Source organism: Periplaneta americana, chromosome 1 (assembly GCF_040183065.1).
Source record: "Periplaneta americana isolate PAMFEO1 chromosome 1, P.americana_PAMFEO1_priV1, whole genome shotgun sequence".
Lineage (NCBI taxonomy): Eukaryota > Metazoa > Arthropoda > Insecta > Blattodea > Blattidae > Periplaneta > Periplaneta americana.
This window is the reverse complement of record NC_091117.1, coordinates 128,540,141-128,556,734: the sequence shown is the minus strand read 5'-3', so window position 1 is coordinate 128,556,734 and position 16,594 is coordinate 128,540,141. Positions and strand designations below refer to the sequence as shown.

At 37.1% G+C, this 16,594-nt stretch overlaps 1 protein-coding gene across 6 annotated transcripts in view; it reads left to right on the top strand.

The window, feature by feature from the left end:
- homer (protein) overlaps positions 1–16,594 on the top strand; it is a 497,710-nt gene that overhangs the window by 470,758 nt on the left and 10,358 nt on the right. For all 6 annotated transcript variants that reach the window (XM_069827177.1, XM_069827173.1, XM_069827172.1 and 3 more), the window contains 4 exons: positions 915–1,304; positions 3,789–3,934; positions 10,453–10,634; positions 15,376–15,554. In XM_069827177.1, coding sequence (XP_069683278.1) covers positions 915–1,304; positions 3,789–3,934; positions 10,453–10,634; positions 15,376–15,554 — 897 coding nt within the window. The remainder of the gene's footprint in view (positions 1–914; positions 1,305–3,788; positions 3,935–10,452; positions 10,635–15,375; positions 15,555–16,594) is intronic.

Here is a 16,594-nt window from a genome sequence, read left to right as displayed (position 1 = left end):
GTTTTATTGTAGCCTTCATGTTTAAATGTGATCAATTGATCATTAAAATATGGATTTCTTATTTTTCACCATAAAATGACTTCTGTATGCCTCCTTTAGCCAAACTATGTAAAGTTTGTATGACTTGAGGCTTTCCCGGCATTTGATGTAGAATAACTCTTCTTGGGTTCTCAGCCAGGTGAGTTGGAGATTTGCTTCCAAGTTTTCAACGGCTAGCTCTGCAATCTTCTTCAGGGAATGAAGTGATGTGGGACCATGTCTAGCCAGTAGGGCAATAGTAGGGCTTCCTGCTGTGGGCCAATCAGGAGCTAGTTCCTAGTCCCAACTGCCAGGCGCATACTGATTGGTGGAAGTGGTAGCCAATCAGGAGCTAGTTGCTGGTCCCTACTGTCTGCTGTGTGCTGGTGGTCTAAGCGTATTGATGGCAGGTTTCCATGCTGTACTCAGTTGTAGACCCCCGTCTCTGTTGAAATTATTGCCATCTAGCTGGATTTCGATGGCTTCCTTGATAACAGAGTCCCAGTAACCTGATGTCTTGTCCAAGATGGTGGTGGTGCCGAAATCTATTTTGTGACCAGTTTCTAGGCTGTGTTGGGCTACTGCAGACTTGTCGGGGTAATATAGTCTTATGCTGCGTTGATGTTCCTTGCAGCATTCCATAATAGTGCATCCCGTCTGCGTGATGTAGCATTTCCCACACTCACAAGGTATTCTGTCCTAAGACCAAGGTCGTCCTTAACTGGTCTCAGCAAGTTCTGGATCTTTGTGGGCGGCTTATGGATGATCTTAATCCCGTGATTAAGATTAATGCCACAGAATGTTATTGTCCTTAAGAATCCATTGTTCTCGGGCAGAGGACGATGTACATCGTGTTACTGAATACTCAAAAACAACTTCTCTATGTTTGTTCATAGTTTATTGAGAAATTCCAAGAAGTGAAGGAAGCAACTCGTCTAGCAACTTCGAAGGCAACAACAAATGGCACTGGTACAGGAGTTACGCCAGTTACTAGTGCCAATGCCAGTCCAATAACTGCACGAGCTTGCGTACCTCCACCTCGTTCTACAGAAACTCCGTTACCACCAAGTGACTCAACGCCATTGTTGGATCCTCCAAATAGTACCAATACCACAGCAGCCTCTTCACACAACAGTACCACAAACTCAACAGCACCTGCTACTACCACCGTAGCAAGTAGCAATGCTGTACCCAATGCAGTGGCGGCTGGGTCTGCAGGAGACTCCAATACTCTTAAAACTTCCATGACTGCTCATCAGCGCAGCCAATCCTTATCAGGACTTCAGGTACGCAATTGTTTCTTGACACTTCCTTATGTGTTCCTCATATGTAGCTGTGCATTCAGTGACAAAGTTAACGTTAACATTTGTTTACTTTATTATAGCCATAGCATAGTTCAAGTGGTAGGCGCATTTGCCTGCTGATCCGAAACTGTGCTTAGGCGTGGGTTCGATTCCCGCTTGGGCTGATTAACTGTTATCTCTCTCTGTGTTCTTTTCCCTCAACCGTAAGGCGGATGTCAGGTAATCTATGGCGAATCCTCGGCCTCATCTCGCCAAAATAACATCTTGTTATCATCAATTCGATTGACGCGAAATGACTCAGTACTTGCTAGAGCGTTGTTAATTAGCCAATTAAATTAACTTTATTGTGGTGGTACAGAGATTTTCGCGCAAATGTACGTTTTCAGCGTCCCTGATACAGTACCGAAAAAACTGTCTGTTTCTGGATATGGATAGTGACTTCTCTTAAACTATTGGACGGATTGTGTTCGTATTCAGTATCAGTAGTTTAATTTTTTTTTTTTTTTTCCATTGACTGACGAATAACCTAATTGATTGATTTCAATAGCCAGATTAAAATGTCTGATGATAACATGTATTTTATTTTAAAAAATTAAGAATTTATCAGGCTCGTCTAATTCATACTTGCTTATCCAAGCATAAAGAATATCCAAGAAACATGGCTGCTACCCATATTGCTGAAAGAATGTATGTTTGACTTTTTGTCTAAAAAAATAACAAAAATTCTGAGCTGTAATATTCATGGCTTAAAGGGAATGCAGGAACTTAAGTAACCTACTAGTTTTCCTATAATATGATTTGTTTGTATTGGCCCTTTTTTCATACACTTCCTCAATTCAGTTACTTTGGAATGGTGTTTTATAAATTTCTGTTTGCGAAAATAAATAGTTTTATTTCTGAAAATTGTATTTGAATTAAAAACACTCTTACTGTAAATAGAGTCATAAATACAAATCCATAAGACTTAATATGTGGAGAACATAATGGGCCAAGTTACAGGAAACTTCCTATTAAAACATAGTCACGAAAGTGTTGCATGAATATGTTTTTTATGTTAAACTTGTAAAGGCTGGTTCACAATAAACCGGGAACAAAAACGTCAACGAGAACGGAAATATTGTTAAAATAAATGCATTTAAATGTGAGTATTCACAATTAACTATTATTTCCGTTCTCGTTTTTGTTGTCGTTTGCGTTTCTGGTTTATTGTGAACCAGTCTTTACTATAAGAACTGAAGCTGAACGCTTACATTCGAGAAAAAAAAAAGTATTTTCTGTACGTTAATTGTTACGGAATTTGAAGATCCAGATACTGTCTCTTAATGTTGTAAGTAGCAAAGTAATATGAGATGTAATTACAATACCTATGCGTAATATATTATAGAGAATTCCATTTACAATTTGAGAGTGGGAGATTCCAGGTATTTGTGATGAAACTTGCCAATGCACTTTTAAACACGTTTTACAGAGTTTTTATTTTGCAAATAAGTTTCGATTAGGAAAAATTCTCTACTTAATATTGTACCGGTACTGCACCATTTAGTCAGACTGACAGAAATCACTGAGCTGTACGCACTGTTTTCGCGTAAAGGTGACTCAGCCTATACAAGAGCAGGTGATATAAGTACCAGTACTGTACCGATAATAACTTATTGCATAAATTTGCGCTACATCTATTTTCTCAGTACCCTTAAATTATAATTGGCTGTCTCTATATAAGTAGTTACCGTACTAATTTCTGAAAAACTAATTACGTTCATCTACTTAAACTATATAGTTTATAAATGAAGTCCGGTTCCAGTATCTCACTTTTTGTGATAATATAAAAAATGTATTTTTGTGTGTAGTGGAAAGCAAAAGTTTATATTTAGATGCGCAGTAAATGATAACATGATAAAGAGTCGAATTCTTGCGAAAGGTGTAAAATATATACTGAACCTGCATATGTCAGACACTGATCTTTTTATCATGTTCTACAGGTAGGGTCATAAGTCACATAACCCCTTTCCCCACCATTTGTTTATTTCAGAACTAACTAACTAACAACTAAGGATTCATATACATACACATACCTTATTTACCCGGAAGATCTGTGTGCACCGTCGTTATCATGACATAACTGAATACAATGCCATACTATTACAGAGGTAGCATGACTTATGGTCCTCCTGTATATAGGCGCGCGCGCGTGTGTGCGTGTGTGAATAACCAGTTTTTATCTTCTATTGTAAAATTAGTTCTAGAATTAAATCAAATTCTTGAACTGACTGCTCTTCCCAAACAATTTTAATTTCACTCGCATAGAAGAACAGAGTTTACAGTCTCGTCAGTCAGTCATTGCATGTATTATATTATTTGTGAAGTGAAATATTTGTAGACCTACATTGATTTTACTGTAGGCTTAATGTAGAATTATCTTTATGATAGCAAGAACTATAACTGATAACAATTTTAACTTTTTTGAAGCCTGGTGAGAGCCCAAAACATCAGGCAAAGGCAGCAGGTGATAAAGCTCCAGCACCCACAACAGCTGTGACTGCTATCCCAGCAGGCTCGGCAGAAGCTCAGCTCAAGTATGAGAATGATAGGCTCAAGTTGGCATTAGCACAAAGGTATGACAATACAAATTTTGCATAGCATGACTGTGTATAATTTGAAACTAAATGTTTTATCCTCATGTACTAGGATGGAAGTCATTTCTGTGTCTATGCATACATCATAGAAATTGTCATAGTACCAGTAAAATAAAATCTGAGCTGTGTGTCTCATCTCATTCTTTTTCACTGCTAAATGTGCCACATAATTATACTTTGTAATGTTTGACTTTACTTATGTCTTATCATTGCTATATCATAAGAGTACGTACTGTTTTTGTTTACTACTAATTTTTAATCTTTCCATAAAATACCATTATTTTTGTTTACTTATGGATGTATTTAACAATAAAAAGAAACTGATTGCTTCATTTAACCACTGGATTTTGATATAGTCTAAATCATTTATGTCTTTTTGTTTACGAGATATTTTCATTAAAATATTAAATCAATAAAATAATATACCCATTGTGTTCTTTATGCGACAGAACTTTTCCAACTTGAAAGAAAAAATGAAAAATGAATTATACAGTGCACATACTATACAAGATCAACAAACATACATACGAAACTGTTTTCTTAAATAAGTCATTTCCTCCATAAAAATGACATGGGCCAGGATGGTATAATATATGGAATTAATTTTTATAAATAATTGGTAAGCTTATGTCTGACTATTTATTGTCTTTAATAAGGAAAGTTGATTTTTCACAATACATATCTGGGAAAGTTATTTTTTTTTTTGTAATGAAGAATACTTGGTAAGACTTAGTCGACTAGTTATCAAAATGGCTCTTATATTCGAAATTCAGGGATTCAAATATGGTCGAGAAAGATGATTTTTAATGGCGATAAAATTATTTATTGTGGCCATCTTCGAAACTGAAGTAAATTCGGGGATCCTCCATCATAGATCTGCAACACTGAAGTAAATTCGGGGATCTTGCGTCATAGATTCAAAACATGTACGTAAATGAACCTCTCACTGAATGAAACGGCTCTGAGCAAAATTTAAGAAACATTTTTCATCTGTATTAAAATTAAACTCTGTTCTTGTTCTCAACACCCTTGCCTATCATCCAAAATGCAATGAATTCCATGTACCGGTAGTAGGTGTCTTTACATCAGAAATGCAAATCTATAATGTCAGATTTAGGTAGGGTGACCAGATTAAAATGTTCAAAAGCAGAATCGAATCCGGACCGTCGAATGGAAGACCAGTGCACTAGCACTGTAGCCACACATACAGCCAGGTTTTATGCACGTTCACACTTACTGCAACTTGAGTGCGCTGGATTCTTAGATGTTACATAGAAAAATCGACAGGTAATGAAACGCAATGTGCCCCAATCCATAACATCCAGGTTATGCGACGAATTTACGAAGTGCCATCCAGATAGGAATGCAATGCAGTTACGATATGAGGTTCGGTTGAAAGTCTGGATTGGACGTGGCTTGAAGTCCCCACTACCCTGTGGACCTTGCAGGCCTTATAATAGCAATGACCAGTGACTGCTCTTCTTGCATAACACACTACACGACTCTCAGTAGAAAGCAGATTTTTATCAACACTAGTCACTTGTCGTGCGCCAGCCTCAGTTGACGTCCCTTTGCTGATGACTGTTGTCCCAGGTGTAGAGAGGGGAAACGGGAATGACGTGACAAGGGGATCTGAAGTGTGTGGGGAAGGGTGATGTTACGATATAGCTATTGTGCTTCGGTCTGCTTTGACGTTCTTCTGCTTGCTGTGATCCCAGGTGGAGAGAGGGGAAACGGGAGTGAATGGCAGGTGATGACGAAATTTGTGGGAGGGGGGAGTTTATAGGATGATGTAGGAAGAAAATATTCTGGTACAGATCTAGTTTTTTTTTAACAATCAGTGTCCTTCTCCTGTTCGTGGGCAGGGGAAACGGGAGTGTCTTTGAGAAAATCTAGAATATTGCAGTTTTTGGCCCTGTGACTCTGGCTGAAGCTAACTTGAAGGCGTGCTGTTGTCAGGACTGAGAATATTGGAGAGGGGTAAAAGGAGTGCCTGGGGAGAAAAGAAGACAAGACGAGGGAGAAAGAGTAGCGAGGAGGCTGGTATGAAGTGAACGGGCTAGCAACGTAGAAAGAGGAGAAAGAAACGGGAGTGCCTGGGGAAAACTGAAGAGAGAGTTTACTCGAAAAGGGGTGCGAATTCGGTAGGTAGGAGAACTGAGTGACGGGAAGCAAGGGTGGGGGGAGGTTCTCGCCTATCGAAGCTCTGCAAACAAATGGCCCGCGATTCGACGACCGACGAGAGGTGGAGGGGTTACTCTCTGCTAACGAGTTCCACTGACAAACGGCCGGCGATGGGCGTCCACATAGATATGAGCGTCAAGGATAGAAAACCCAATGTTTTCTAAGAGGGATCGAGCACGTGAAATAAAGACAAGGTTATAAACGGGGGGGCAGGTAGTCAAGAAGAACGATACTAAGATAGATTGGTTAGGGAGATTGGAATGGGGAAGCGGAGACAGAGCCGGCGATGCGTTTCTGTTCCGGGGAGAGTGTCGGCCTTGAAAACCCGGTCTGACGAAGTACAGCATGCTGGATCAGAGAAAGAAATGTTGTCAGTGGCAGAGGGAGCATGGTAGCTGTTCCCCCTAGCCGGCAACAAATGAATCTATGACAATTGGGTCCGCCTTATATACAGTACACACTCGACTTCACGCCATTTCTCCCCTCTTTGGCGTGGGTTTGAGCGTTATGACGCTATGACGTCAAAACGCCCGCCAAGACTGTGTCTTGTAGCAAGCCAGACGCTTTCTTGGCCATGTGGTCATCCAACTGCTAGGCGCTGGGCTCCCACCCTCTTCTGCACTACAGCACGGGGGTGCGTGCATCGGGCTTTAACATGAGGAGGAGATGGCTGCTAGGGACATGCGTGTGTTTCAACTATAACTCGAAAATACGAGACATAAAGAATTCGCATGGGCACGAAAGAAATGACATAAACACAACCAGGCGCGGATCTAGAATTTAATAATAGGGGGGGGGGGGCTAATAGTAATTGAGGGGCTGGGTGCAAGAAGGGCATTTTAGAGGATGTGCCCTTTTTGAGTAAAACGTTTTATTGTGTTCTCTGATCTGTTATGCATATGATCACAAAGTTGTAGTTTAGTACTGTGATCATAGAGGTCAGGAGTACCGGTACCCAAAATGTAAAGGCGTGCATAGATAACATTATTACGGTTTGAATTTTCAACATCAATTTTCTCAAAACTTGCATTTGAGAGAAGTGCCTTTCTTGCACCCAACCCCTCAATTAACATATGAATACAGTAGTATAATCACAACACAGAAGAATGGAATTAAAAACAAATAAATAAACCACAACAATATTGTCACTCTTAGGTTCTAAGTCTTCAGTTAGTTCTAATTCTAAAGGAAATGGTGACTGGAATGGAAAGTCGATTAAATGTTACTTACAGTTTAACGAAGCTGAAGTCGTCTGGGATGTTTTCTTGCGAAAAGTTCTATTACTTCGTCCGGACTTACGTCAATGTTACGATGAATGTTGAGCAATACCAAACCATTCAGTCTGTCCTGGTTCATCGTCGATCTGAGGTAGGTTTTCACACGTCTCAGTGTTGAGAATGACCGTTCCGCGGTGCAAGTTGTCACTGGCATGACACATAATATAATGAGCAGCTCTCTTATATTGGGGTAGAAATTATTCCTAGTATGCAGCAAAGATTCTATAGCCGTGTCTGGTTTTTTTTGTTGCTCCTTCCAAAATTGAAACCACAAATGTAGCTCTCCTCTAAGCTCTGGAATAGTTCCTGGCAGATCCTGTTCATAAATCGTTGCAGCTTGTAGGATGACATCGATATTTTTATCAGGGTCGTGTAAAAAGTTAGGAATCAAAGATTGGAGTTTAATTACATGACTGTGCCTAGCAGGCGAAAATCGTACTGACAAATCGCTTAGAAGGTGATCAAGAAAAGGAAGAAATACATTGAGGCGGTAATAATCTTTAGGAGACTTAGACGCAACATTATTGCGATGGATTTGTCTGGATGCAACTCGAGGTACATTTACTTCTACGTCTACAGATTGAGCCAATGCAACAGCCTTCTCAAAAAGAAAATTATAAGTGTTATTATCTCGGCAGGCCTGAAGAGTATTCATGACACATTCAACCATCTGGTAGCACTGACTTAGTTCGAGATTTGGGCTCTGTAGCTTCCGCGAAACACACAGTGTTATTCCAAATATTTCTGCTAAAATATGCAATGAAATTATGAATTCGAATTTTAGAATTGAGTTAAGCATCAAATGTGCCTTTGTACCATAGGATCCAAAATCTTCCAGGAATGATATAACTGCGGAGAAAATGTCTAAAAATTGTAACACTGCGTCATGCCGTTCAATCCATCTTGTTTCACACAAGGTCTTTAGTTTCGTTTTCTTGTGTTCAGGGCATATTTGACTAATTTTTTCTTTCATCATGATTGACCGCTTGCTAGACTCCCTAACATATTTTGCTATTTCAGCTACTGTGTCCACAGTTTGTCTAACACTGGGAACAGATTTTGAAAGTGACAAATTTAGACAATGTGAGGCACAGTGCATATAGTATGCGAGAGGCTGCTCTTTTAAAATTCGCGCTTGGACACTGCGAAACTTCCCCGACATATTAGCACCGCCGTCATAACCCTGTCCGCGAAGATTCGAAATGTCTAGACCTAAGTCCCACAGTTCACTTAAAACAACTTTTGACAATGCCTCTCCACTTAGATCTTGCACCACTACGAATCTCAAAAATTCCTCATGCAAGTAACACTTTTCTCGGTCTATGAATCGCACACATAATGATAGTTGTTCATTGGAACTGATGTCGGTTGTTTCATCTACTAAGATAGAAAAATATTTACTTTGGTTAACCTCTTCAACAATTTTCTTTTCAATAATGGTGCCACAACAGTTTATGAAATCGTTTTGCGTTGTTTTACTTGTTAGAGATGAGTTTTTGGGGGCATTTTTAAGATGACTATGCAGAATCTGATCACCGGCATCAACGCAATATTTTAGAAGCTCCCTGAAATTACCTTCGTTTTGATTTTCGCTTTCCAAGTCAATCGCACCATCATCCCTGTGTCCTCTTAATGGAATATTTTGTCGGCCGCACAAAGTAATTGTTTTTACTATTGGGACAAGTTTCATCCTGTTTTCGCGCACTGTTTGTAACACTTCATTATTCAATTGAACCAGAACGTTCTCTACCTTACCTTCAAACACTTGTTTAAAGTTGTCACATTTTAAGAGAGCAGTTTTATGATAACTGTTCTCTGAATGTCTCCTGAATATTTCAGAGGCCTTTTTGAATTTTCTTAGAGGTTTCGTAACTAAATTCTGTAACGTCACTTTGCTTCGCCCTCCCTCTTTAGATCCGAATAAAACGCACACGTGACAGAACACACCTTCATCCTTCTTACTGTAAGAGAGCCATGGAAATCTTTTAAGCCATGCACGCTGAAATTGTCTAGACTGTCCCGATTCTAGTGTCTTCGAAAATAGATATTTTTCGTCTGGAACCCACGGATTTGTTAGAGCTTTGTATTTTATCTCGTCGCTGCATATTTCTTTTTCCACTGAGCAACCAATATCTAATACATTATGAGTCGTCGAACTAGCATCATCACTTTCACCGCACATAACCGATTCCACTGTTACGGTATTAACAGGCATACACTTTTCTTCATCAGTTGTATCATTGTCATCCGTACTGCACTTTTCTTTCACTTCACCACACGGCTTCTTGATGAATTGTAAGATATTTGTTTGAAACTTACGTTTCGACATTTTATAATTTCTTAAAACTGTTACACTAAATAATTCACCTGTACGGACTGATCACTTCTCATCTCAATTCATAAGTCGAATGTAGTGGCTATTGTAAAGTACAATAACAAAGGTGTTGGTAGCGGCCTAGCTACAGTGTGATAGGGGTGGTTACCGTTAGATTTCCGTTCCGAAGTCCGAGCTATTGTTAAACCCCATGGTAACGACCCCTAAGGAATGCGACCACTTACCTGATCTATTCACTCGAACTGTAAAGAGAGTTTGTATGCGAAAGAAAATAGCAAAATAATATTAAGTTTAGAGAGTGAAGAAATCATATAAGTTATATGAATAAAAAAATAATGCTTTGTACATTTTAAATAAAAAAAGTCTTTGAATTGATAGGGGGGTATATAGCCCCCCAGACCCCCCCTTGTATCCGCGCCTGAACACAACACACTTATTTCATAAGATTTGCTGGAATGGTCTCTCCTGCACTTAAGCTTAACTGGTTCCTCCTTAAAAAGTTCGAAATTACACGAAGGAATTTTTGGTGGCTTATGAATTAAATTTATCTCCAAATATTGTCTTTCAGTTCTTCTAACACGTGAAAATGGCCTGTAATAAAAATGACTTCACTTGATATAGTAATTTGGTAATTTGAGTGTTTGTTGTCATGAATTTTTCTGATTTTTAAAGTACCGGTATGTATTTGTTTGCTTTAACAGCTCGGCAAATGCAAAAAAATGGGAAATAGAACTAGCAACACTTAAGAATAATAATGTGCGACTTACAAGCGCCTTACAAGAAAGTACTGCCAATGTAGAGGAGTGGAAGAGACAGCTGCATTCATATAAAGAGGAGAATCAACGAATGAAAACGAAATACATTGAGCTAGAAGCTGCAAAAGGTATGTACTGTTGCGGAAGTATGCATCTGAACTTTTTTGTATTACAATTTTAATCATATTCAGATTAGGTGTCAAGATTTGAAAATACTAGGGGAAGAATTAGACGGAGTTATGCAATAATAGACCAACCGACAATTTGAAAAAAAAAAAAAAATTAGATATTTGCACAAATCTGTTGATGGGAGGCTAGTTTAACTCGGAAAAAATCAAGAATGCGATATCTGCATTTTGCTGCTATTTATAAGCAAAAATTCGTTTATTGCATAAATGTTATTTATTTATTTTGTTTTGAAATATTAATTCAACTGCTAGTCTCTTATTAAAAATCGGTTAGCCTTTTTTGGTATTATTTGTGCTATTTTTGTAATAGTATGAATGTTATAATACTTCTTGCATAAAATGTTTTATAAAAAAAAACAGATTTATTTCAGTAGCCAAGATCTCGAAACAGGTTTTTGGCGCTTGGATCATTATTGCTTATCACTGTCCAATTGTTCTTCTTACTCACGGAATCTATTGTGATTTCTTTTGTTCCCTATCAACTCTACACGTTATAAAATCAGTGATGGATATAGGGGATGGAATGCGTTTGAAATACAGTCTGGCTGTTTTGGATGCATCTGCACTATTTAGTTTAGTGCATCCAGGGTAAAGCTAAAGAATATACAGAGTGGGCAAAATAAAACTGGCGCGGAAAATCTGTAATATTTACATTTATATATATATATTTATTTATTTATTTATTTATTTATAGTTATAAGACTGTTTAAGACTGACCTTTGTTAATGAACATCACAGAAGATGCATCGAAATCATGGTTTCCTGCATTGTCAGAGTCATTTCCGCATCAGTCTTAAACATATAAATTCATATTTTTCATATATATTTTGCGAGGGCCAGTTTTATTTTGCTCACCCCATAAAATTTTAGTGGCAAAGGGATATAACTTTCAGCCATATCACACATTAAAATTAAAACCACGGAATTTACGAAAACTTGACAACTTTCAATCACATTCTCTCAAAAGTAATTAAAGTGCACTTATATCTCTTTACTTCTGACTCCCTCAAACGTAATTTAAACTCAAGTAAAAAGTAATGAATATCTTGTTTGTAGTCATATAGAATCAGTCTAAACAATAATGACTCTCCCTTGTAATACAGTTTTTTTCTGTTTTGGAACAACTGGATAATACGCACGGTAGAGCAATGTTGGTATTCGACTTTACTCGCTGGCCACTAGTCACCGGACCATACCGAGCCATGTTAAACAAAAGACAATCGAAATGGTGGTAGTGAAATTCGCGACTATATTCTTAAATAAATCACTCCTTTAGTCAAGTGCAAGGTTTATGTAGTACAAGGTGGTGTTTCGAATGCATTAAAAGAAAATACAGATGTAGAAAGATGTTAAAGTAGGTTATTACAGCGAAATGAAGAGGAAAAAAGGTCTGTTTCACGGAATATCATTCAAATAACGGAAAGTAAATTTGTGGTTAATGTTCGACAAAGCGTTAAGTACGTAATTATGACTGCGTTGCCATTTTATTTGTGGCCTAGAGAAAAATACCTAGCCTTTTACGAAAAAGAAATTTTAGGGACCATGAAATTATTCACCGCTTTCATTATATTTTTGTTTATCAATATTACGAAACAAAAACTGTCATAAAGGCTATGACCGACTAGAAACATTGATACCAAAGAGATAAACCAATTTGGCCGTGATGAAACAAAAGAAAATGCGACAGATATTTTAGTTCGAGATAAAATGGACACTTCACAAGACATAATGAAACGTTTCGAGAAGGAAATGAAAAAAAAAAAAAAGGTACAATTCTTGTTTGTCTGCGCATGCGCGGACTTGGTTAATAAAAACCTAAACTAACCAAACCTAACCTTCGTATATCAAGGTGTGTAACCGGAGCAAAAAGGGATCTTCTTCATTTGATCTGCAGTGTACACGCGAAAATAAATTCAAGTAAGGATCACACTCCCACTGCATGAGAGGTCTGCGCATGTGCTACAGCAAAACTGTTTCTGTCCCAACCCTCTCATCTAAGCCACATAATCTACTCGCAATATTTACGCAAATACACCTTGTCGCTAACAGTGGTGCTATCTCTCAGTAATGTTCAGAACAAAGGAGATAGAGAGAAAAAAAAATTTCTCCTTCTAACGACGCCACACACTAACATCATATTCGTATGTTGGCGACATTGTGTATTCAGTTAAATTTGGTGGTAAACGTAACGGCACGGTTCAAAGCTACCGTACTAATTCTCCAGTTTAACGTCTATTTTTAACTGTGCATTAATATAAACTAATATGCTAACTGCAGTACTTTTACCTAACTTAAAAACTGACAACGAAATAATACTAAATATGGTATATCCATCAGACATGTATGCATATTATAGTGTAATTATTAATATATGATAATGGTGGTCCCTGCATGTATGTTGTTATCGTCATTGGATCACCACCATCTTAAAAAAATTGGGCTCTTTGACCCATTCCTTCCTAATTTTTATGATGAGGATTATGAACTAAACTCACAAATAATAGTCTTCTTTGCCAAATAACCATGGTTATTGTTATTCTGTTCGTCATATTGAAAGGTGACCCATTTTAAAATGTTTCTGCACATGTGGTCATGTGGTATTGTTTGAACTAGTCAGGTTCGGTTACTTTTGAGTTTCCTTGCTGTATACAGTGTGCTGATGAAATTGTAATTATTGTGTTCCAATTTGTACTTAAAGCAATTTTATTCTTTTTAACTATTGCAGTCACACATTATTAAATTATTAGATTTCGCCACGGAAAGTAAATGTGTAACATACCTCCTCACATAATAGGTAGGCCAAAGAGATGGTTTTACCTGTTTACCACTTTCTTCAACAGAAATTTTACTAGAGGTTTTGATTTATCTAGAGAAAATCAAAAACTCAAGTGAGATTTAATTGACTATTACACGATTAGAAGAAAGTATATAAAGATTAGAAGAAATAAAGTACTCTAATACAATAAAATATTAATTGACTTACTAAAATTATATTTCATTAATGTTGTTGTTGTTTTCTAATGCCAGGCATTTGACAATGAAGTCATTTGACCTCTTGCACTCCAATATTTTTCAAAGATATTATCATGACCAGCCACTGAAGCACAGATTTTGAGATGTTCCGAATCCATTTCTTGGTTTGTTAACTTCACCAAAATGTTTGAACGGAGCCGCCATTTTCAGTTGAATATCTATTCGGTAAACAAATGACGATCACAAAGCATGTTTTATAGTAGAGTAAAGAATTTGCAGTTTGAAATGTTGGCGAACAAAGAAACAAATGGTAGGGAGGTGATAAAAACAGAAGAAAGTATATGAAGATTAGAAGAAATAAAGTATTCTAATACAATAAAATAGGTATTAATTGACTTACTAAAATTATATTTCACTAATGTTAGCTTTGCCAAAACGTTTGAACAGAGCTACCATTTTCTGTTGACTATCTATGTGGGAAATAAATGAGGATCACAAAGCATGTTTTATAGTACCGTAAAGAATTTACAGTTTGAAATGTTGGCAAACAAAAAAACAAATGCTAGAGAAGTGATAAAAACAAACAAATGCTAGGGAGGTGATAAAAATAAACAAATGCACCTCATAAATGATAAGGTCTTACCGTTTCCAATAAAATTAACAACCTTGTGAATGCACCTGATAAACGATAAGTCCTTACCATTTCCAATTAACAATCTTGTGAATGCACCTGATAAATGATAAGTAGGTAGGAACAGGAACAGGAAGAGGTGTTAAAAGTAGAATTATGTATCAAATCGATTATCAAAAGCACAGATTGTGACAATACAAATGATGCACACTAGGAGTAATAAAATATACCAAACCAATAGGATGATCAAAATGACAGTCCGTTAGAAATGAGATGTGTTGTCACAGTAGCTAAGTGGAGAATTGTTGTTTTTTATGCAGTGGTAGGTAACTTGCTGTTATTCATTTAGCCTGACCCTGTAAGTGTGACTCATAAATGTCATTAATACGAGAAGTGTAGTGGAGAGTATTAATTCGTTATAACAACATCTTTGATGATTGGTTGAGTTAAAAATATAATTTTATGTAACATACAGTTCTTCTGAGCCTGTTGGGTGTACAATGAATTTAGATATTTTGTACATTGTTAATTATCATATTCTTAGAAATGGCAAAGATCTAACAGGAGGTGCATCTTCTATCCACACCTTATGGAAAAAGAAATGAATAATAGATTTGCCAAAATTACGTAAGCATCAAATACTAAAATAATTACGTCATTTTTTATTTTCAGTAGGCATTACCATAGTAAGTTTATTTAAAAGGTGCAGATTTCAGCTACAATAAAAGTCTGTAATAATCGCACATCCCGGATTATTAGTAGGTTCTTGAAGAAAATTATGCGGATTGGAAAACTCATGTGCAGCAGATATTGTTTGGTATTGTATTTATTTTATCTTATGACAACTATAAAGTTGCTTGTCTTTTTTCTCCAAAACAGATGTGTTCGTAGCTTCTTATGTAAAGAAAATAAACAAAAAAAAGCAATATTTTTCACCCAGACTTTAGATTTACCTTCTCCAAAACGTTTTCAATTGTAATTTTTACTTCATTACACAGAGTTAAATGCAGATGGCAATATAAATAAAAGTGGAACTGCTAATACATTTGATATTAATTGGTAGTACATTTTGTGTAGGGAGCACAGAGGCAGCTGCGGAATTGCGAAAAGAGTTGCAGACATTACGTTCACGTGTTGAGAGCCTGGAACAAGAACTGAAGACCAAAGATGAGGAGATGAAAAGGCTTTGTAAACAGCAGGCTTTGCCTTCTGATCAGCAACAAATGCAGGGTCGTTCTCAGGATGAGCGTTGCAAAGTAAGGACTGTTATTAATTTGACTAAAGTGTGTTATTGTTAGGGACCTGAATTTTTAGCATCTATTTTCATCAAAATTATCATATATTTTTTTCCAAAGGAAACTTTGTGCATTCTACCTTTCATTTCTCAAAAGATAACATTGTGCACAGTTCAGCATTTTCCTCCGACAAATTACATCATCTGTCTGAAACAACAGCACCATATTGTGATAAAACACGTTCACTGTCAACATTGTTTGTTGGTGTCCACAATACTTGCAAACAACATTCTGAAAATGCTTTATTCTTTGTTCTTAAAGCATTAAACACTTTCAGTATGTCATATTTTTCATTTTTCACCTGCTCTTCAAAGAAAGCTTCTTAAATGAATAATTATTGTATGCACTTCGAATTTCTTGTATTGATATACTCGAAAATCCGGAAACAGTCAATATTTGATTCGTCAGTATTGTTCAACAGAACTACATTCTTCAGGTTGAATGTCTTCGCTATAGTCTCAAAGTTCTTTTGGCCAGAGACCTTTTTCTTCAAAATTTACAGTTTATTCTTTGCTGACTGAGCAGCTTTGGAAAACACATCTTTGCATGTAGATTCATTCACTGGACTTAAAAGTGCCTTTAATTCTCTCTCTCTGTGTGTGCGCACACTATTAATAGCCTAAGGCATCACTAAAATCTCCTGCAGAAGTGAAAGTATGGGAACTTAGCTTGAGAATGAAAAATTCTTTCCATTTTACTGGAAATACGCAACAAAAATGTGGTTCTGACGGGGGGGCCTTGACCCCCCTTAACCCCCCGCCATGAATGTGCCACTGGTTACATAGTCACAAACCCTTTTCTCAATTGCGGGAAATTTTGTTTTTTGCCTGTGAAATGTCTGGTGATTATCATTGGTCTGTTCAAGACGCATTTTGTTTTTATGCCAATCTCATATGCAGCTTTCATCTACATCGTACTTTCTACTCACTGCGTGGTTACCAACTTGCTCCACTTCTTCAGTAATTTGGAGTTTTTCTTTAGCAGTGAACAATCCATAGCTC